The sequence below is a fragment of the Erinaceus europaeus genome, chromosome 18, assembly GCF_950295315.1.
Source record: "Erinaceus europaeus chromosome 18, mEriEur2.1, whole genome shotgun sequence".
Taxonomy (NCBI): domain Eukaryota; kingdom Metazoa; phylum Chordata; class Mammalia; order Eulipotyphla; family Erinaceidae; genus Erinaceus; species Erinaceus europaeus.
Window position 1 is genome coordinate 21,643,302 of NC_080179.1, and position 23,843 is coordinate 21,667,144.

Below are 23,843 nucleotides of genomic sequence, written 5' to 3' on the forward strand. Positions count from 1 at the left end.
CAAGGTAATTTGCTGTTTAAGGTTTATTCATCTTATTATTATTTTATGTTAGAGTGCATGGGAATTGAACTTGGCACTTTTGACGCCTCAGAAATTAGTCCTTTTTCACACCTATTATGCTGTTCCTCCCCCCCCCCGTCCTGCATGTTAATTTGTGCACTGTACCATTGGTGTGCCACTACCTGGCCCTCCTAAATGTGATTTAAATCACAAACAATATACTATATCACAAAAAAGAATGGAGAAGGACCACTTGAATCTGGCTAGAGACTCTTCCCAGGTGGTACAGTGGTAGAGCACTGGACTGAGAAGCATCAGGTTCTGAGTTCAGTCCTCAGCACCAAATAGACTGGAGTCCTGCTCTTCCACTGCCCTCTTCCCCGTCTCTTTGTTATTCCGTTAAAAAGTTTGCTCTAACATTGAAAAAGGTAGTTTCTACTATTGGAAAAAGAGAGAGACTCTTCCCCCTTCAGATGAAATCCATTTATTCCTTAAATAATATTTCCAAAATCTCATAGCATATAACCTCTAAAACAAGGATTCTTATATCTAGAAACACGGAGAAATAGTGTTGATGTTTTAAACATTTTAAAAATGGACATATTTCATTATTCAACATTATTTGTAATAGAAAACAAATGTAACAAATGCAAATGAAAGGGTTAGTAAACAGACCAAATTTGAGAAACTCCTTTACAATTTCGAGAGATTAACACATAATCTATTCAAATTAATGTCTAATTTATTAAAAATCATTTTAAACCTGATTATTCATTGAAGATTCAATCATGCTGAGGTTTTGATACTCATTACTAACTTCTTGGACAATAAATTAGTGAATAATTTCTACATGACTTAACAAAAACAATATGTTAAAACCTATTATCAAAAATGGATCACCTCCCACTCCATTATGTTTTTACCACTTTCTTTTTATAGTTTAGACAGTTTGAAGAGATTTAAACGAGTCGCTAGGCAACTTGACCCTGAAGCATAACGTATTTCCTTCAACATCCCAGCCCATTCTTTTTTATCGTCTTCATACCTGAATGGAAGAAAACAAAAAGTAATCAGTAAAGTTTCTTTTTTTTATTATTTTATTTATTTATTTATTCCCTTTTGTTGCCCTTGTTGTTTTATTGTTGTTATTGATGTCATCGTTGTTGGATAGGACAGAGAAATGGAGAAAGGAGGGGAAGACAGAGGGGGAGAGAAAGATAAGACACCTGCAGACCTGCTTCACTGCTTGTGAACCGACTCCCCTGAAGGTGAGGAGCTGGGGGCTCGAACTGGAATCCTTATGCCAGTCCTTGCGCTTTGCGCCACTTGCAGTTAACCCACTGCGCTACCGCCTGACCCCCATCAGTAGTTTCTATGTGGATACTTGAGAAAACCCTACTAGCTCTTATTAGAGATACGCTTGACTCGTAGAATAATACTTGATTCCTCTCCAATATGCATTCTCTGAATGAATGTATGGCCTGAACCATTGAGTGTTTAGATGTCAAAGCAGGTAAGATTTGCCTGAGAAGCAAAATCATCCACAAATGAGTAGGATTGACAGTTAAGGAAATAACCATCCACTTTTGGTCTGATAATAATGGCTGGTCTTTGCATAGTCTATTTTAAGAGTAATAATGGGCAGGTCAGCAAAATAGCTCACTTGAATAGCAAGTGCCCCTGCTTTGTCATGCATATGACCCAGGTCCCGGATCTCCATAGCACTGGAGAAAGTTGCAGTGCTATGATATCCTTTATCCTGTCCGGCTGAAAAAGTTGACCCAAAGTAGTAAAGCCCTGGCAGTGAGAGAAAGAAAAAGGGTGAGAGTGAAGGAGAAGGAAGGGAACTGGGAAGATCAGGAACTACTAGGTGCTTCTTATACACTTACTCAACATGGCTCCTGGCATTAGTGGTCACTCAAGTCCTATGCACTAGGTCCTGAGCCACTGCCCTGGCTCCACATAGTGGTAGACGCCTTTCCATAAATTAGTGATTCATAACTTTTGTGTGCACCCCAATAACTTGGAGAACTTTTGGTAGTCTACTGGATGCCTAGAATATGATTTGGAGCTAGAGTGGAGCTTAACGGATCAACAGTTTAACTCTTTTTTTTTTTTTTTAAGAAATTATTAATTAACAAAACCATAGGGTAGGAGGTGTACAATTCCACACAATTCCCACCACCCATTCTCCATATCCCACCCCCTCCCCTGATAGCTTTCCCATTCTCTATCCCTCTGGGAGCATGGACCCAGGGTCATTGTGGGTTGCAGAAGGTAGAAGGTTTAACTCTTAACTTTACTGATAAAGAAATAAACCCAGATAATTTATTTTCCACATTCATAAATTATGAGACGAATGTAGCTTATACCAAATTTAAATAAGGGAGCCGGCTGGTGTCGCAGCGGGTTAAGTACATGTAGTACAAAGCACAAGGACTGACTCAAGGTTTGAGCCCCCCCAGAGCCCAACCTGCAGGGAGGTTGCCTCACATGCGGTAAAGCAGTTCTGCAGGTGTCTTTCTTTCTCTCCCCCTCTCTATTTTCCCCTCCCCTCTCAATTTCTCTCTGTCCTACTCCAAAAAGAAAAAAAAAAATCAGGCTCAGAGTGCTTGGTCTACTAGAAGTACCTTACTTACTGGAAAAGTATGATTTACTATTTACGTTAAAAACATTAATTTTTTTGGTCTATTACAAAAGTAAATGACTCTGGTGGGTGACAGTGTTCAGGTCCTGGAACATGATGATGGAGGAGGACCTAGGTGGGGGTTTAGAATGGAAATCTGGGAAATGTTATACATGTGCCAACTATTGTGTTTCACTGTTGACTATAAACCATTATTCCCCCCAATAAAGGAAGCAAACATTAATTTTATGAGTTATCCATTCTCTAACATTTGGTTCAAAAAACTGAAGCGAAGAAAACTTACTTCCATATGTCATTGACTTCAGTGGGAGCAAACTCTTTAGACTCCAGTTGAATCATGGCAAAACCTCCAATGGCATATAAGGATCCAGCCAGGCTAACCAAACTGATGGAACTTCTTTCTTGGGGAAATTCAGGCATTACTTCCCATCTAGGAATTATTGATACAGTCAATGTAAAATTTAGAAAAATGCCAGATTTATTTGCTTAACTATAGGAAGTTATAATAATAAAAATGCAAGCAACATAGGTACCACAAATTAGAAAATTAAGTTTTGCACTGGAAAATATCACATATTCCTTTGCATTGTTGAATACTGCTTCTTTAACTTCTTTATTTGTTGCTGTTGTTATTTTATTAGCTCTGCTTTATGGGAGGAAGGAATTTTAACCTGAGACTTGAAAGCCTCCTTCAGGCATGAGAATTTCTTTGTATAACCATTATATTACTTACCCCCACCCACTTCTTTAACTTCTTATAAATACTACCTACATTGCAGTCTTCAAAAACATGATTTTTAGTGATTATGTTCCATAAAAATTCTTATGATTTTCAGATACTAAAGTTTATTACTTTATTTTATTTTTTATATTTATTTATTTTCCCTTTTGTTGCCCTTGTTTTTTCTTCTTATTGTTGTTGTAGTTATTGTTGTTATTGATGTCGTCGTTGGATAGGACAGAGAAATGGAAAGAGGAGGGGAAGACAGAGAGGGGAAGAGAAAGAGAGACACCTGCTGACCTGCTTCACAGCCTGTGAAGCCACGCCCCTGCAGGTGGGGAGCCGGGGGCTCCAACCGGGATCCTTCTGCCTGTCCTTGTGCTTTGCGTCACGTGCGCTTAACCCGCTGCGCTACCGCTCGACTCCCTAAAGTCTATTTTTTAATCACATATATGGTTCTTCAAAAAATAATAGTAGTGTTCTAATTTTTCCTTGATAAACTAGGAATATAGAAACTATATATTTGGGCTTGAGAGACAGCATGGTAGTTTTGCAAAAGACTTTCATGTCTGAGTTTCTGAGATCACAGGTTCAATCGTCAGTGCCACCATTAGCTGAGAGGTGCTCTGGTCTTTCTCATTAAAATAAAAAATAAAAAAAATAATAATAAACTAAATTACATATTCATTCAGTTTGAAAAAGACCAATCTTATATACAGATTATCTGTTAAACATCTTTTGACATTATATTTCAAGCCAATAAAAACTTGAAATTAGGGGCCAGCTGGTGGTACACCTGGTTGATCACATGTTACAATGTGGAAGGACTCGGTTTCAAGCCCCAGGTCCTCACTTCAGGGGGAAGCTTTGGGAATGGTGAAACAGGGCTGCAAGTGTCTGTCTGTCTCTCTCCCTCTCTATTACCCTTTCCCCTCTTGATTTCTGGCTGTCTGTATTTAATAAATAAAAAGGATAGAAATTAATAAAATTCAACGCAACAAGTGTCACCTCAGCATGCTTCACTTCAGACTGTGTCCAGAGACTTTAGATGTGGAATGACAACCCTTCAGCTTCATTACTTGGGTGAGACCTTTCCTTTCATAGTATTCTCTAATTCCATTCCAGGTGGTTCACTTCCTAACAAAGTCCCAAAAACTAGATATAGACCAGGTCCCCTGAGATAGAGCATATGTTCACATGTATCCATAAACTAGGGCAAAATATATACCTGAAAGCAACAGTGCACAATAGTCTGCAGTGAGTACCCCCAACATTTCATCTGAACTATTCCAGCCTTTAGGTCCATAATTGCTCAACAATTTGTTTGGCTTTGTATGTTAACTCTCTTTTCAGCCACCAGGTTCCAGATGCCAGCATGATGCCGACCAGACTTCCCTGGAGCGATACCCCACCAATGTGTCCTGGAGCTCTGCTTCCCCAGAGACCCACCCTACTAGAGAAAGAGAGAGACAGGCTGGGAGTATGGATCGAGCAGTTAACACCCATGTTCAGCGGGGAAGCAATTACAGAAGCCAGACCTTCCACCTTCTACAACCCACAATGACCTTGGGTCCATACTCCCAGAGGGATAAAGAATGGGAAAGCTATCAGGGGAGGGGATGGGATATAGAGATCTGGTGGTGGGAATTGTATGGAGTTGTACCCCTCCTACCCTATGGTTTTGTTAATGTCTCCTTTTTAAAATAAATAAATAAAAATTAATAAAATATAAATAAAAACTTGAAATTAAAAATTATGAAGAGCTTAAAATAAACTTCTGAAATATTCATGCTTTACAAATGCCACAAGCTAGTTAGTTCTTTCTCTCTCTTTTTTTAAATAAAGATTATTTATTTATTAGAAAGGTAGGAGGAGACAGAGAAAGAACCAGACTTCACTGTGGTACATGAGCTGCCCAGGATCGAACTCAGGACCTAAGGCTTGAGAATCTAATGCTTTATCCACTACACCACCTCTGGGACCACCAAGCTAGCTCTTATTTATTTCCTTTTTGTTGTCCTTGTTTTTATTGTTGTAGTTATTATTGTTGTTATTGATGTTGTTAATTGTTATTCAAAGTGATAAAATGTACAGTGATTCATACACTGGAGTAAAATCCAGCCCTTACTTATTGGTTGTGAGATCAAAGGCTTCAACTGAGGCTGAAAGACCATCTTCAGTGACACCTCCGGCAACCACTATTTTGCCTTTATGGACCGCCACTCCAAACATTGAACGAGGGGTTTTCATTGGAGCCAGGTCTTTCCAGTCTCCTTTTTTTGGGTTGTAGATAAACATTCTGTTTGTACACTTTCTGTAAACATAAAAGACAACAAAACAAGCTCTTTCAGGTGTCTGGGAAAGTGGGAAAGTTTTAGAGCTCAGGACTTGCAAACATGAGCTCCCAAGTTTTACTAGAGTAAAACTTTTATGTTCTCTTTCATAAATAAAATGTTAAAATTAGCATTTTATTTTTATTGCTTTATTTTGGATAGAGAGAAATTGAGAGGGAAGAGAGGGGGAGAGAAGGGCACTTTATTAAGTATAAATGTTTCAGTTTATGTTATTACTACTTTTTGCAGGTTAGGGCTTCACTGATGCAGACTATTTCAACAGAGATACAGAGAAAAGAGATAGAGGAGAAAGGGAAAGATACCACAGCACTAAGCTTCCTTCAGTGTGCTTGAGAACTTGGGTTACATGAACAACAAAGCAGGCTTCCCCTTCCAGGTGAACTCTCACTGGCTCTGAACATATCATTTTAGATTTCACTATGTGCTGTGAAGGTTCATTTTATTTTAGTCTACCACCCATATCTTAATACATTTTAAGGAATCTGGGACTATTGACAACATCTGAACTGGTGAGTAATGACACTTAATATGCTAAATGCTATCAGAAAAACCATGGCTCATTTGATTTATTCTTCTTAATAGGTTCCTTATGGATCCTTAGAGTGGTCCATAATCTACTGATGGGAATTCAGAATTCCAGGTAATAATGAACATGGCATATTTAGAGCTACAAAGTAAAAAAAAAAAAAGAAAAGGAAAGAAAAGAAAAGAAAGGAGGGAAGCAAAATAGCTCATTTGCTGCTTTGCCACATGCAAGCTTGGTCCCAAAGCCTGGCGGTAAAGCCTCCACCCTACCACAAAGAAGGGAGTTGCAGTGCCGTGGTGTGGTTCCTCCATCTCCACCCTGCTCGCCTCGCTGCCTCTTTGTCTCACTCTATTTAAAAAAAAAGTCTTCTCTGAGTGGTAAAGCCTCAGAAATGAAAAAACAAAAACCCCATATATCTATCCTCTAATACTCGACTATGAGCATTGCTTTAATGCTTCTTCATAAGAGTGTGATGCACAATCACACTCTTCAGATTCAGTGATGATAATCAGTGCCATTCAGTGCTTACTTAAAAAAAAATTATGTTTATTTATTTCCCCTTTTGTTGCCCTTGCTTTTTAAAAATTGTTGTTGTAGTTATTGTTGTTGTTATTGATGTCATTGTTATTAGATAGCACAGAGAGAAATGGAGAGAGAGGGGAAGACAGAGGGGGGAAGAGAAAAGATACCTTCAGACCTGCTTCACCGCCTGTGAAGCGACTTCCCTGCAGGTGGGGAGCTGGGGGCTCGAACTGGATCCTTACGCGGGTCCTGGAGCTTTGCACCACCTGCGCTCAAGCCGCTGCACTACTGCCCGACTCCCCAGTGCTTCCTTTTTGAAAATGATTTATTTCAAACTTATTTGTCAAGTCTTGGCTAATAATATTCTTAAGATTAATTGATTTTAATATTTATTTATTTACTCCCTTTTGTTGCCCTTGTTGTTTTATTGTAGCTATTATTGTTATTGATGTCATTGTTGGATAGGACAGAGAGAACTGGAGAGAGGAGGGCAAGACAGAGAGGGGGAGAGAAAGACAGACACCTGCAGATCTGCTTCACCGCCTGTGAATCAACTTCCCTGCAGGTGGGGAGCCTGGGCTGGAACGGGGATTCTTACAGCCAGTCCTTGTACTTTGCACCACCACCTGTGCTTAACCCACTGCTACCACCCAACTCCTTAAGATTAATTTTTTTATTGATAAGACCTTCATGCTTATGGTTTTATCGATTTCCTAGTTACTAATACTACTCAAAATAATTTCAAGGGCGGAGGGAGGAAGATAGCACGGTAGAGAAACTCTAATGCCTGAGGCTTCAATCCCTAGCGCCAGCAGAAGCCAGAGCTAAGCAGTGCTCTGGTAAAAAAAATAAACAAAATATGTTCATGTTTATCACTATGTTTCCAAAGTAAGAGCACTGTTTAACACAGATTTTTCTAAGCCATTTACATAGAAAATGCTCCCAACAAGATTTTTCATGGACTAGGCTCACAACACAATTTCCTTTAAATATTCATTTGATCGGAATAGCTGGAATTTAAGGAAGACATTAAAATGCAGAATATTTTATTCTTGTTTTTTTATTTTTTGGGGGGTGTTGTTATCTTTTATTATTTTTTAAAATTATCTTTATTTGAAGTAAAGTAGGCAGTTTTTAGGAATGGGATACTAGTTCTGTTTAAACTGAAAAGTTTTTTTTTAAATTTTATTATCTCTATCTATTGGATAGAGAGAGCCAGAAATTGAGAAGGGTGAGGGAGAGAGACAGAGAGACACCTGCAGCCCTGCTTCACCTCTCGTGAAGTATTCCCCTTGCAGTTGGGCCCGGAAGCTCGAACCTGGGTCCTTGAGCATTGTAACATGTGCGCTCAACCAGGTGTGCCACCACCCAACCTCACCGAAAACTTTCTTTTAATCAGTTAGACCATTTAGTTTGGTTTAACTGACTGGCTGCTGAAACTCACATTCAACTCACTTGTCTGTAACTATGCCCCTAGATGCTGAAATTGCTTATACTGGAGATATTATGCTTGTTCCCAGCAGTTTGCTTGGAATATACAAATTTAGCAACTTTTTTATGTACATTTTTTTGGTGGTGGGGATGACACATCATATACACATATATGTGGTAAACTATACCCCCAACTTTATTTTTATGATTTTTTTTTCCAGGTTTTATTCTAATGAGAGAGATACAGGGAGAGAAAGACCAGAGCTTTGCTCAGCCCTCGGTTATAGTGGTGTTGGGAATTGAACCTGGAATCTCATAAATTCAGGCACAAAAGTCTTTTGCATAACCATTATGCTATCTCCCAAGCACTAAATATTTATTTTTTTCTTTTCTTTCATCTTTTAAAAATTTATAAAATGGAAATATTGACAAGATTATAGGATAAGAGGAGTACATTTATATATATTTATTTTTATGAAATAGAAAAAGAGGTGAGAGACTAGAGCACTGGTGGCATATGGCAATGTTGGGGATTAAACCTGGGTCCTCAGGCATTCAAGCAAGTCCTGTACTCCAGTACCCCCCAACTTCTTCCCTCTCCCTTATGTTTCCCTCCCTTTCCCTTCCCTTCCCTTTCCCTTTCCCTTCCCTTTCCCTTCCCTTCCCTTTCCCTTCCCTTTCCTTTCCCTTCCTCTTCCCCCTTTCCTTTCCCTTTCCCTTCCTTTCCCTTTCCCTCCCTTTCCCTTCCCTTCCCCTTCCCTTCCCTCCCCTCCCTTCCCCTCCCTTTCCCTTCCCTTGCCTTTTCTCTTGTCCTTTTCTTTCTTTTTTTAGTCATCACTCAGGCTTACTTACTGCAGGTTGATGAGAGAGAGAGAGACACCACTGCACCTAAGCTTCCTCCAGTGAGTTGGAGGCTGGCCTTGAACCTGGGTCAAGTGCACATGGCAAAGCAGGTTCCTTCCCAGATGAGTTATCTTGCTGACTTTCCAGTATCTATTTATTTATTTATTTTTCAGTGTCGATTTTTTAAGTAACCATTTTATTGGGGAGGGATTTAATGGCTTACAGTATAGTTGTTGTGGACAAACTGGTACAATTTTTCATCTCCCTATGATAGGTGACTATAAAATATTCTCATCCCCAACTTAGGCTCTTTTTTTTACCATCATGAATCAGGACCCCAGAGCCCCTCCCCACCCCCCTCTCTTCTTTCCTTTCCCAGAGTCTTTTGCCTTGTTGCAATACAACAAACCCCATCCAGGTTTTACTTTGTGCTTTCCCTTTCCCAATGCCAAATTTTATGCTGTTATAAATTAAATATTTAATAGTTTTCCTTTAGAAACTAGTTATAATACCCTTTAATAAATTTTCAAATTTTATTTGGAAGTTGTTTTTTTAGAATATTATGTAGCCTCAAATGAAAGTGAAAGGAACCCTTGTAATGAAAAAAAAAAATCATTTGGATATAAACCACAGGGGATTTTAAGATACTTACTTGTCATCTGTCTTTCCTCCTAGACAATATATCATTCCCTTATGTGAAACCGCATTGTGGCCATACACTTTGATAGGGAGTTTTTTTACTTCGTTCCATTTTGCAGCCCTAAAATCATAAGATGATAAAAATTATACCCTTTAAATAAATTCTAGGCTCTAAAATATGAATATGTTCTACGCACTCATATGTTTGAATGGCTAGAAAACAGGGATGCCACGCCAACTTACACAGGATCATAGCATAATACTGAATCCAATGAAGCTTCTGTTTGCAGGTCTTTGCCTGCAACTACATAGATTTTGTCATCTACCTCTCCCAGACCAAACAGACACCTGGCTGAAGGCAGAGGTGGTAGTCCAATCCATTCAGATGTTATGGTATCAAGCTGGAAGAAAGGGGAGAATAAAAAAGATGTGGAACATGCTAGAAGTTACAGGTGTCTTGTTCTCCTATAGAACTTCCAATTTCTAACTTATCTGCATGGATTTTTCTTGCTACCTTTTTTTTTTGCTTTGTTTTTACTGCAGCTTTGAGCTTTCTCAAATAATTAGCACATTTTTAAGACTTATTTTCAGAAATGGAATGAGAAAGCAAAGTGCTGCCCTACCAGTATAGATCTAGTCAAATCATATGGATTTTTCTATGTCCTCTCTCTCTCTCTTTTTTTTTAATGAGAGCATCGATCAGCTCAGCTCTGGCTTATGGTAGTGCAGGGGATTGAGCTTGGGACCTTGGAGTCTCAGACATGAGAGTCTCTTGGTACAACCATTATGCTATCTACCTCCACCCCTCTTCTTCTTTTTTAAGTATCTTTTTTTAAAAAAATATTTATTTATTCATTGTTACCCTTGTTTTTATTGTTGCTGTAGTAGTTGCTGTTATTATTGATGTCGTCATTGTTGGATAGGACAGAGAGAAATGGAGAGAGGAGGGGAAGACAGAGAGGGGGAGAGAAAGACAGACACCGGCAGACCTGCTTCACCGCCTGTGAAGCGACTCCCCTGCAGGCGGGGAGCCAGGGGCTCAACCAGGATCCTCACGCTGGTCCTTGCACTTTGCTCGACGTGCGCTTAACCTCTTGCGCTACCGCCCAACTCCCTAAATATCTTTATGTATTAGTGATTTAATATTGATTTAGCTCTTCTTATAATTAACATTTTCTAAATATTCTATTAAAACAACTTTTATTTTCTCATTAAATCAAAAGCTACCTGGGGAGGGCAGGGGAAGAACTTATTTTTTAAATTTATTTTAAAATTCAATAAATTAATTAAAAAAAAACCATAGGATAAGAGGGGTAAAACCATAGTATAAGAAGGGGTAAAATTCCACACATTTCCCACCATCAGGGTTCCATATCCCATCCCCTCCACTGGAAGCTTTCCTATTCTTTATCCCTCTGGGAGGATGGACCCAGGATCATTATGGGGTGCAGAAGATGTAAGGTCTGACTTCTGTAATTGTTTCTCCACGCTGAACATGGGCGTTGGCAGGTGGCTCTATACTCCCAGCTTTTTTCTGTCTTTCAGGGGAAGAACTTATCATCGTACCAGAGACCTGCTATACTTGATATATTGTTTTATTGTAAGTAAGTAAAATAAAACTGTAATTGAAAAGCACAGTTTATGTTTGAGTTACTAAGAAAAAAGGAGCAAATCTACTTGACTTATATAAAAAGATAACGGTACTAGAATTGCAGGACTTCAAGAAAAGCAAGAAAGTAAGTCACCAAAAGTTACTTTCAAACTGTGGGGTGTTGTGTTAAATTTTCCACGTTGCTTTGTTCAAACCTAAAGTAAGGACTCATAATACCGCTGTACCAGAATTGCAGGACTTCAAGAAAAGCAAGAAAATAAGTCACCAAAAGTTACTTTCGAACTGTGGGGTGTTGTGTTAAATTTTCCACGTTGCTTTGTTCAAACCTAAAGTAAAGAATCATAATACATTAAGGACACGGAAGGAAGAGAGGTTATCATGCAGGGAAGGTGACAGTGAGTGAATGACACCCTCCCCCCAACATGCTATATTTAACAGATAGAGTCCTCAAGTGTTAGGATAGCCCAGGAACAGCTGGGCCTGTCGCTCACTCCAGACTGCTCGGAGGTTTGACGATACTTAAAAAAAAAAAAAAAAAAAAATTAGGTTTTCTATGTTTGCTTTATTACAGTTGATAATGCTAAGTGCATGCTTTTTCTTTCTTTTTCTTTTATTTTTTATTTTCTCTTTGTTGCCCCTGTTGTTTTTTATTGTTGTTGTAGTTATTATTCTTGTTGTTGTTGACATTGTTGGATAAGACAGAGAGAAATGGAGAGAGGAGGGGAAGACAGAGGGGGAGAGAAAGACACCTGCAGACCTGCTTCACAGCTTGTGAAGCGATTCCCCTACAGGTGGGGAGCCGGGGGCTCCAACCCGGATCCTTGGCTGGTCCTTGCGCTTTGTGCCACGTGTGTTAACCCGCTGCCCTACCTCCTGACTCCCTTCTTTTTTCTTTCTTTTTTTTCTTTCCCCTTCCTTCCTTCCTTCCTTCCTTCCTTCCTTCCTTCCTTCCTTCCTTCCTTCCTTCCTTCCTTCCTTCCTTCCTTCTTTCCTTCCTTCCTATTTTTTTTGTCCTTTGTATAGATGTAAAGGCATACCAATCAGGAGTTGAGCAGTAGCGGGTTAAGCGCAGGTGGCGCAAAGTGCAAGGACCCGCGTAAGGATACCGGTTTGAGCCCCCGGCTCCCCACCTGCAGGGAAGTCACTTCACAGGTGGTGAAGCAGGTCCACCAGTGTCTCTCTTCATCTCTGTCTTCCCCTCCTCTCTCCATTTCATTCTGCCCTATCCAACAACGATGACATCAATGACAACAACAACTACAAAAAAAAAAAAAAGGGCAACAAAAGGGAATAAATATTTTTTAAAAAGGTATACCAATCTATTATTATTATTATTTTCATGAGAAAGAGAAAGACACAAAGAGAGATCAGAGCACTGCTCAACTCTAGTTTATGGTAGTACAGGTGATTGAATCTGGGGCCTCAGAGCCTCAGCACGACAGTGTTTTGCATAACCATTATGCTATACTCCCCCACACCATTCTTTAATTTTTTATTAGTGGCAACTTTGCTTATGTTGTTGATGCCTCTTCTACTTGTCTCAGATATCCTTAGTGCCTAAGCTCAGGGGCAGGTGATTCTGATATGGCTGGCACCAGCTTCAGCACTAGCCAACTATACTTGATTGTAAGACATTCCACTCTGCATTTTAGGACACAAAGGCACAAGAAAGCTGCTTTCTGAGGGAAGTGTAGTTGTGCATTCTTTGTTCTCTCTAGTGCTAACAGAAAAAGAAGAAGAAGAAGAAGAAGAAGAAGAAGAGATGAGTGGACAGAAAGATTTTATAGCAAGAATAGATGTAGATACTAATGGTTATAGTATAAGGATGAGTCTCTGGTGCTTGCTCCCTCCATCTGGCCTCGGACCTCGGATAAAGAGAAACACAGACTAGATGAAAGGAGGGTCTTAATTTTACATATACACTGGGAAGCACTGCAGCCACTAATTTCAACATTTAGATTGTGATCCTCTCCTCTCCTCTCTTTTCTTTTCTCCTCTTCCTTTTCTTTTCCTTTCTCTCCCCTTCCCTTTCCCTTTCCCCTTCTTTCCCCTTCCCCTTCTCTCCCCTTCCCCTCCCCTCCCCTCCCCTCCCCTCCCCTCCCCTCCCCTCCCCTCCCCTCCCCTCCCCTCCCCTCCCCTCCCCTCTCCTCTCCTTTCCTTTCCTTTCCTTGATAGGACAGAGAAATTGAGCAGGCTTGAAGAGACAGAAAGGGAGAGAGACAGAAAGACAACTGCAGTACTTACTTCACTTGTGAAGTTTTCCTTTCTCCCTGCAAGTGGGAAACAAGGGTTTGAACCTGGGTTCTTTTGCATGGTAACATATGCACTTAGCCAAGTGTGCCACTGCCCAGCCTCCTGTTTGTGCCATTTTTAAAAGGAGCTAAGGCATGGACAACTACAAGAAGTTAACTTTCCCCACTTTATGAAACTGTCTTTGTAGCCATAAAAACATTAAGTTTCTTGAACCAGAAATGAGCAGCTGTATCAATAAAAATGGTAGAAGGATAAAGTCAAAGAAAAAATACCCGACAACAACAAAGTATTCTTTGGAGTTATGATTTTTAGGTACTTGCCTTTCTTCATTCTTACTTCCTGGATATAACAGTTGCTATTCTAATTAAATTTTTCCTTTCTGAAATTTATGTGAATTTCAATTAGGGCTTAGGAAATTAGAACTTCTATTTTATTTTGTTATGTCATAGTTAACTTTTTCCACTGAAACAATGAAACTCTAGAAAATTAAGAATCATAATTAACATATATTACAGTTTTTGAGATTAGAATTATAGGGAAAAGTAGTATTTTGGGAACATATAGTGTGTCACACATTTTGAGAACATGAAGTGGTTATGTTATAGCATTCTACACTCACTTATCTTTCTAACTCAAGTGTCCATGAAGTCCCAGGCTATAAGTAGCAATGACCTAAGCAAAATATTTGGAGATAGTCTTGGGCTATATATTCTGGTATTGGCATTATTAAAGATAGAGGTTATGATTCATTCATAAGCTGGTCTAGTAAAATATAGTAAATCGCTAATGTGAAACAAACTCTCTTTAGTCAAAGTTTAGGAAGATTTGTTTTCTTTGAAACTTCTGTAGTTTCACAAAACAGTTGAAGCTGTTATAATGTCCAAGTGTAATTCTGACCGGAATATATAGTACCATTTATCATATATAAACATTTTACCATTAAATTTTCTAAATATAATTAATTCATATGGATGATGCTTGTTTTAGCATTTTCTCCCAGAAATTATCAAAAGCGAGTTAAATATATATGCATATTTTCTTTTTCATTTTTAACAAGATGTTATGTTCTAGGTAGTAGTAATAAATAAGAGATAAAATGTTACCTCTGAGAACTTCAAATCTGCTCAAGGACACTTGGGAAAAGGTAGAAAATCTTGTTCATCACAACTATTTTTGATGTGTAAAATATATAAGAAAAAGTCCTTTGATTTAGGAAAATGTATTACAATCACCCTTAACTATCATATGACAATTTGGGTAAAAGAATATTTCTTTAAAGATTTATTTAATGAGAGAGACCAGAGCACTGCCCTATAAAGTGCTGGGGATTGAATCTGGGGCCTCATGAGTGCAAGTCCTTTACCTTAGAGCTGAGTTATTTTCTTGGCTACTATAAAGAAAATCAGTTAGCTGTTAATTTTTTTTTTTTTTTTTTGATCAGAGCACTACTCAACTCTGGCTTATGGTCGTTTAGGGGGTTGAATATAAAGAAACTTTTAAGTGACCCCAGAGGTAGCCCGCCTTGAGCTATGCTTAGCACCTAGTTCTACTCTCTGATTCAACATCTGAGAATAGCATGCCACTGGGGGAAGCTTCAGTGCTGTGATGTCTTGCCCTCAAACTCCCCACCTTTCTGAAAAAGACAACCAGTGTAGTGAAACCCAGGTGACAACAAAATAAACATCACTTAAACATTAATTAAAATAACACTCTCAAAACAAATCACTCTCCCCATCCAATTTTTATTAAATAACAGAAAGTTAAGTTGATTGGTCTAAATATTTCTGCTACCTTCTAGTGAAGTGGACAGGGTAGACTGAAATATTGGAAAAGCCACAATGCATTTTTAATAGAAAATACATATGTCCAGCAACCCAACAGAATTGATTAGAATAAAAGTGCAAAGCAGTATGAAATGATTCAGAAATAGTTAACTGGATAATAACAGCCTTTCCCTTATGCCTCTACTTACATAAACAAAAAAAAAATCATCTTTCTTACCTGGAAAAAATATGACTGCAGAGGTTGATCTTTATTTTCTTCATCCACATATAATCCCCCTACTACGTACACTTGATTTTGTTGGGTAACAATACTGGAATGGTTTCTGGGAATCTGCTCAGCCAGTGCGGTAAGGTAGCACTCATTTTCTGTGGGATCATAAGCTACTGCAGCTGTATCGTTAATCAAGAGGATGAGGTCTTTGACAAACATTCCATGCCTGGGAATGTCGTTCAGGTAACCAGGGAGTAAATCTTCATCGCCAACATCACCGTTCACCTCACCAGCCTCCCCTTTCTCTGCATTTTTACTAGATTCTGGGAGTTTGCCTGCAAAGGCATCTTTAAGAACTTTGATTTTTTTCTGTAGCTCTGTGTTGCTTTTAATTATATCATCTTTCTCAACATGATCTTTAAAATATTTTTCTGTCATAAGGCGAAAACGAATACAATCGAACACCTCACTAAGGTTTTTAACCCTGTTTTCTTTGTCTGTTCGAACCCATTTCATCACTGCCTCAAATACTGCTTCTTCCTTTTCTACATTGAGAGCGTCATTTGAAATGACGGAGATCAGTTCTTGTGGAGACAGTTGCAGAAAGTCCTCTTCCTTACAGATCTGCGCAAAGCGGTCAGACACAAATTCACGAGCAGAGATGGCAAGCCTTGGACAGTCAAGAAGAAGCCCTAGTCTGAGGATGGCTAGGCAGTTACCAGTAGCAAGTCTTTTCTGAAGATAAGAAACACAGACAGTGAACACTGAAGGGATCTGAAATCGGCTGGCCAAGGCAAAAATATCTTGCACATTCCCATCGTTGAGGTCAATAGCGGCGGAGTACAGGTATCTGATGATCAAATCCAGTATAACAGGATCCACATTATCTAGTACTACCTCTTTTTTTTTCTCCTCCTCAATTTCAGATAGAAAATACTCACGGAAGTACGGGCTACAAGCTGACAAAATCAACCTGTGGCAAGGAAGACTTTTATCACCTGCTTTTAGGGTACAATCGATGAATTTTTTCTCATCCAGGAGATCTTTTAGACCATCCTGTAGAAGGGTGGACTGGTAAAGCCGCAGTTCCTCTGCTAGTTCCCGCTGGGACTCCATTTTATGAGCAACCTGGATAGGGAAGGGGACACTGAAGGCCTTAGCTCCTTGCTGCACACAGGTCTTGCTGTAAAAAGGCAGATCAGTGTGCTTTGCCCAGCTTGAAGCCTTTGCAATTTAATCCCTCCAGCTAAATATAGATACCAGCTCTAACAAGAGGAATTTAGGAGAGCTACTTTGGAAAGAAGAGTTATTCTCGCAGCTGTTGTAGATTGACAGGAACAACTGGAACATTATACTCACTGGGGAAACAGCAAAGGAACATGATATTTAATTGAAATGGAAAACTTTAAAATACATAAAACACTAGGAGATATGCTATTAAGGCAACAAGAAACTGTTTATTGAACAAAGCTGAATCAAAAGATGAATCATTCTACTAAGAAGGCTCTAGTGGTAAGCTAGTCGGCTGTCTCAATGATGTGAATGTTAAGATCGTTGAGTTCATCTGATTCATAAGCAAGATCCTTCCAGTAACTATTAACACAGACCATTTTGGGCAGGGGAGACAGCATAATGGTTATGCAAACAGACTGTCATACTTGAGGCTCCTAAATCCCAGGTTCAATTCCCCCACCCCACCATAAACCAGAGCTGAGTAGTGCTCTAGTGTTACTCTCTCTTGCATCTCTCTCAAAAAAATAAAATAAAATTTATAAAAAAAACACATTTTAATTTTCTACTTAAAACTGATTTTTTTTTTTTTTAGATGTGGGAGACTTAAAAGACTTCTCTATGCACTAAAAGTATAGTTAAAAAGTCTTTTTTTTAACTTTTTAAATTTATTTTTACCTCCAGGGTTATGGCTGGGGATCTGTACCTGCACTACGAATCAACTGCTCGTTGCTGTTGTTATTCAATAGGACAAAAAGAAATTGAGAGAGGCGGGGAAGACCGAGAAGGGGTGAGAAAGACATCTGCACACCTGCACACCTGCTTCACCGCCTGTGAAGCGACGCCCCTGCAGATGGAGAGCCGAGAGCTCCAACAGGGATCCTTACGCGGGTCCTTGCACTTTGCACCACCTGCGCTTAACCCGCTGCGCTACCGCCCGACCCCAGTTAAAAAAATCTTTACAATTATTGTTCTAACTTAATTGAAATGATAAATGCAGAGAAACTATTTTCTTTAACTTTTAAAATATTTATTTTCCCTTTTGTTGCCCTTTTTTATCGTTGTTATAGTTATTATTGTTATTGATGTCGTTGTTGGATAGGACAGAGAGAAATGGAGACAGGAGGGGAAGACAGAGAGCGGGAGAGAAAGACAGACACCTGCAGACCCGCTTCACCCCCTGTGAAGAGACTCCCCTGCAGGTGGGGAGCCTGAGCTCTGATGGGGATCCTTATGCCAGTCCTAGCGCTTGGCGCCATGTTCTACCGCCTGACTCCCGAACTACTATTTTCTAAGATATTCTAAATTATTATTAGGAAAAAGAATATTTAGTATTGTATTACAGATTAAATTTATTCACACCCTGCCTTGCTCTACAAAGGTTTTGATGTGGCAAACAGTAAATAGTAACATTAAAATAAAGACCTGAAAAAAAAAAAGATTAAAAGTCAACACCAGGGCGACGGCAGTGGGGGTGGAGGGGTATATAGCATAATGGTTATGCAGGCTGTCATGCCTGAGGCTCCGAAGTCCCAGGTTCAATCCCCTGCACCATCATAAACCAGAACTGATTAGTGCTCTGGTGAAAAAAAAAAAAAGTAAACAAACAAAAAAAAGTCAACACTAGGAAAAAAGAAAAAAATCCCACACATATACAATATGACCATTAAAAATATATTGAGTTGGGGAGTCGGGCTGTAGCGCAGCGGGTTAAGCGCAGGTGGCGCAAAGCACAAGGGCCGGCATAAGGATCCCGGTTCGAACCCCGGCTCCCCACCTGCAGGGGAGTCGCTTCACAGGCGGTGAAGCAGGTCTGCAGGTGTCTATCTTTCTCTCCTCCTCTCTGTCTTCCCCTCCTCTCTCCATTTCTCTCTGTCCTATCCAACAACGACAACAACAATAATAACTACAACAATAAAAAAACAAGGGCAACAAAAGGGAATAAATAAAATAAATATTAAAAATATATATATATATTGAGTTGAACATTATCTTTAATTAAATAAGAACATTAGTAAGAGCAGTTGCAACACCATAAGAACAATGCCATCAGTAATACAGCAAAATTAGGAGGGAGTACTACATCAGCTGTACAATTTGAGAACTAGGGCTTACAGGAGGAACAAAAATCACATATAGCTGGGATCAGCTTTAAGCTATTGATTATAATAGAATACCATATTCATTATGGAATGCAGAAGGCATGATTTGAAAATTATTTTATTTTTTTTGAAAGAATTAAAAATTTTTAATATTTATTTATTCCCTTTTGTTGCCCTTGTTTTATTGTTGTAGTTATTATTATTGTTGTTATTGATGTTGTCATTGTTGGATAGGACAGAGAGAAATGGAGAGAGGAGGGGAAGACAGAGAGGGGGAGAGAAAGACAGACACCTGCAGACCTGCTTCATCGCTTTGAAGTGACTCCCCTGCAGGTGGGGAGCTGGGGGCTCAAACCAGGATCCTTACACCCGTCCTTGCACTGTGCCACGTGAGTTTAACCCACTTAGAAAATTATTTTTATACATAGCACCACATAGTTCATGATTACATTTTATTACAAAGTGGTTATATTTTCTAAAGTCAGTGGGGCAAGGAAATGCTACAATTTCAAAGGCTAATATTCCCACACATGCTGGAAAGAACATTAGCTCCATGAAGACAGAATTGTTTTTTTTTTTTGTTTGTTTCAGTGTTCCCTTGGGTGTTTCCCAAATATTTGTAGAAAGCATGAATGGCACCCCCCTCACCCCACCACCCCTCAGGGAACTACATATTTTTAGACTTCAAGGTCTCTATCCATGAGTCAAAGTTTTTTTCACTTATTTTACCTCATTGTGAATCAGTGGTACTGTCACTGGCTAAAACAACAGCTGAAAGAAGAGCTCACTGACTTTTTCCATTTTTAGATGACACTAAAGGTTTTAACATACTAGAAAAAACAACAGCTGTTCCCATGTTTAAGCCATAAATGACTCATTTATAGTTACATGTAATACCTAACATTTGAAAAGATTAATGAGTCAGACACAAATACCATATGACATTTGAAATTATTTCTCATGATCTGTCAGTTTTATAAAGTCTCTTTTGCCTGAAAAGCTATTTAGAAAATAAGCATGTTAGCATTTATGATATATGTATGATTTTTTGCAGACCTTTTTGATAGCATGGGCTGCTTATCATAACTCCATTCTTGAAGATGTAAAAGTCCTTTTCCTATTTGAATGAAGAAACTAACATAGCTTTTGCTCACTGATTAAATCAATGACTTTTGCTTTTGATTAAATCACATGACTGTACTGTATTCTCTATAATTGTGAATACAGTTGAGTCTTATTTTGAATGTTTTCTTACATTCATTCTTACCCTTTAAAGCATAATGGTTCCACGGGCTAATTTTAATACTTTGACAAAGGCTCCCTACAATGTTTCTCTATGCCACTACAGAGGTAAAAAGCAATTGTTAGAGAGGCCACCAAACCTTACCTAACCAAGAAATCAGAAAGTAATCTATTTTTTAAAACCTCAAATAAGTTTCAATGAGTACAAACAATGAAAAAATCATTATGAAATGATTTATTTAAAAACCAGTTCAGGTTACTTTTCTTACAAAATAGAAGTATTGCTCAAACAATATTGAAGTTATTTATAAAACAGAATGCAAAATTTTAACATTGGGAATGATATATTTCAGAGTTAGCTATAATTTCTACATAACTGATCATTAAAACATAAATTTAAGGGTCATAATTTATATTAGAATTGTCTTAAGTTTGGAGCTATATAGCAATATATTTAAACTAGATTTTTTTCTAATGAAAAATTAGTATTTTGAATGCTCCATAAACTTGTTATTCTTTTAAATATTGCTTTCAAAACACTAAATGGTAATGCATGTATACATTCTTTTATATGTATACATTTTTTTAAAACCTAACATGATATAGTCATTTCATATCTGTAGATTGACAATTTACAAGGATTAGGTACAAAATGAACATTATTTACAAGCCAAGTACATTCTGGATTACAATAAAAATGTCTTAAAAAATGGGCAGTAAACTCTTAGATAAATATTTCCTTAATTATTAAAAAGATTTTCTTAAATGCTTTTCTGTAAATGTAAAAACAGCTTCATGTCTCACTGTAGGTGACTAATATCTTAAATCTTGAGATATCTTTAAATCGAAATCCAATTCAACTCAAGATCAACTCATTACTTCCCAAAGTCCCTGTAGGGTGAATCCATCCTTCAATTTCTCTATTGCAAGCCCCAGTTCTTCTGAAAATACAGGTTCACGATCTTGTTGCTTTTTGGGAGATAAGGGGATGAGATGGTAATAGAGAAGGTTCCAAGGAAGAGGAAAAACAAACAAACAAAAAATAGGTTTCACATAAGTTTGTAAATATTAAACATTGGAATATAGAAATTTTTTCTCATACTATAGGTAAAAATTCCCTTACCTTATGGCCATCAGCAAAATATGCCTATAGGACAAAGAAAAATTTGTTTTACATACTTGTCATATACTATTAAAATATTTATTTATATTAGTCAACAATTTGTATGGCTTTGTATGTTAACTCTTTTTTCAGCCACCAGGTTCCAGATGCTCCCATGACGCCAACCAGACTTCCCTGAACAGACAACCCCACCAATGTGTCCTGGAGCTCCACACCCTCAGAGCCCCACCCCACTAGGGAAAGAAAGAAAGGCTGGGAGTATGGACCCACCTGCCAATGCCCATGTTCAGCGAGGAAGCAATTACAGAAGCCAGACCTTCCACCTTCTGCACCCCATAATGACCCTGGGTCCATGCTCCCAGGGGATAAAGACTAGGAAAGCTGTCAGGGGAGGGGATGGGATACGGAGCTCTCTGGTGGTGGGAATTGTTACCCCTCTTATCCTATGGTCTTGCCAGTGTTTCCATTTTATAAATAGATAAATTAAAAAAATAAAAATAGAAAAAAACATAAAAATTATTTATTAACAATAAAGAGAGAAGACCAGAGCATCACTCTGACACATGTGATACCAGGGAATGAACTTGGGACTTTAAACTTGAGAGTCTAGTCCTCTAGCGATTGTGCCACCTCCTGGACAACTTGACATATTTGATAATAGATCAGTGACTTAAGAACGAGCACCTGGGAGTTGGGCGGTAGAGCAGCATCAGGTTAAGTACAGGTGCCAGAAAGCACAAGCACCGGCATAAAGACCCCCTTACCCCCGCTCCCCACAAGCGGTGAAGCAGGTCTGCAGGTGTCTTTTTTTCGCTCTCTCCTCTCTGTCTTCTCCTCCTCTCTCCATTTCTCTCTGTCCTATCTAACAACAACATCAATAACAACAATAGCTACAACAATAAAACAACAAAAGGGAATATTTAAAAAAACCTGTAAAAAAAAAAAAAAGAACAGGTACCTAATTTACAGACCAATTCCATAAGGATGCATTTTCTACTATTACTATATGCCTAATGGTTATTTCACCTTTCCTTACAATGCTGGTAGTAGAATTCACTTCTAGTCAATCATTATTAATGTCTACAAAAGTTAGGCTTTAAGATCTAAAAATGTACTATACACTAATTGGCATTGTTAGCTTGAGAGTAAATAAAAATTAATATGACATAGAAGCTATAAAGTTTTATCCCTACTTTTGATTTAGAAGAAGATGCTGGAAAAGAAAATAATAACAAACAAAACCAGAGTAACTAGTATATGGCATCTCAGGTAGTAATAGCTGTGACACAAATATTCTGTGCTAATACTACATATTTATTTAAAAATATCTGTTGCTCCAAAAGTATTATGGTCAGATTTACAGACCAAAGTCTATAGAAAACATAGTTATTTGGGCTATTAATAATAAAAACTTGGAAACAAAAAAGTTTATTATTCTAACAGAATATGATCTAAATATCATACATTTATAAACTGAAGGGATACCCATCCAATAAAGATTTCTTATAGGAAACATAGTCTTTTTTAAAACTTATTTTACTTACTTATTTTCCCTTTTGTTGCCCTTGTTGTTTCTTTACTGTTGTAGTTGTTATTGTTGTTATTATTGATGTCGTTGTTGTTGGATAGGACAGAGAGAAATGGAGAGAGGAGGGGAAGGCAGGGGCGGGGGGAGAAAGATAGACACCTGCAGACCTGCTTCACCGCTTGTGAAGAGAATCCCTTGCAGATGGGGAGCCAGAGGCTTGAACCGGGATCCTTAAGCTGGTCCCTGAGCTTTGTGCCATGTGCGCTTAACCCGCTGTGCTACTACTGCCTGACTTCCTCTCTAATAACTGTTTTAAAAATTACCCCCCACTGCCTAGGAAGTGGTGCAGTGTATAAAGCACTGAACTTATGAGTCCCAAGTTTGACTCTTGGTATTATTTGTGCCAAAATGATGCTCTGATTCTCCCTCTTGTCTCTTTCATGTTAACAAATCCTTTTTAAATTTACCCTCCAAATTCTTTCAACTATTCTGAAAAGTCTCAAGTTTTATGTTGTGTTATATACTTAAGATGGCTCTTTAAACATTATTTAGATAAGAAAGTAAGAAATTGGGAGTCGGGCGGTAGCGCAGTGGGTTAAGCGTGGGTGGCGCAAAGCAATAAAGACCGGCCTAAGGATCCCGGTTTGAGCCTCCGGCTCCCCACCTGCAGGGGAGTCGCTTCACAGGCGGTGAAGCAGGTCTGCAGGTGTCTGTCTTTCTCTCCCCCTCTCTGTCTACCCTTCCTCTCTCCATTTCTGTCTGTCCTATCCAACAACATCAACAACAACAATAATAACTACAACAACAAAACAAGGACAAAAGGCAAGAAATAAAATAAAATATTTAAAAAAAAAAGTAAGAAATTTAGTAGCTCTCCTTTGTAATGCTCACCACGAAAGCATCTGTGTGATCCTCAGAGTCTATTTCTACATCATCTTGAACTTGTTCAATTGTTAGAGCTTCAAGGGGTTGTGGCTGAAAATTAATAGATATTAAAGTGCATCAAAGAGACAGTATTGATTAAACAATGTTAGTAAAATTTGTTGTGAGAATGATACTTATAAAAAAGGATAAC

At 38.5% G+C, this 23,843-nt stretch overlaps 2 protein-coding genes across 5 annotated transcripts in view; both read right to left on the reverse strand.

Moving 5' to 3' along the window:
- Positions 1 to 468: 468 nt before the first annotated feature.
- On the reverse strand, positions 469 to 16,731 carry KLHL41 (kelch like family member 41). The gene is made up of 6 exons (XM_007539303.2): positions 15,550 to 16,731; positions 9,927 to 10,084; positions 9,697 to 9,804; positions 5,497 to 5,682; positions 2,931 to 3,077; positions 469 to 1,045 (listed from the first exon to the last, which is right to left on the reverse strand). The coding sequence occupies exons 1-6, from the start codon at positions 16,657 to 16,659 to the stop codon at positions 934 to 936; spliced, it is 1,821 nt and encodes a 606-aa protein (XP_007539365.1). The 5' UTR covers positions 16,660 to 16,731; the 3' UTR covers positions 469 to 933.
- Positions 16,732 to 20,337: 3,606 nt separating this feature from the next.
- The window catches only part of BBS5 (Bardet-Biedl syndrome 5), a 32,191-nt gene continuing 28,685 nt past the window's right edge, over positions 20,338 to 23,843 (reverse strand). For all 4 annotated transcript variants that reach the window (XM_060177753.1, XM_007539304.3, XM_060177752.1 and 1 more), the window contains 3 exons: positions 23,660 to 23,743; positions 21,241 to 21,264; positions 20,338 to 21,086 (listed from right to left, as the gene is read on the reverse strand). In XM_060177753.1, coding sequence (XP_060033736.1) covers positions 20,985 to 21,086; positions 21,241 to 21,264; positions 23,660 to 23,743 — 210 coding nt within the window. In that variant the 3' untranslated portion in view covers positions 20,338 to 20,984. The remainder of the gene's footprint in view (positions 21,087 to 21,240; positions 21,265 to 23,659; positions 23,744 to 23,843) is intronic.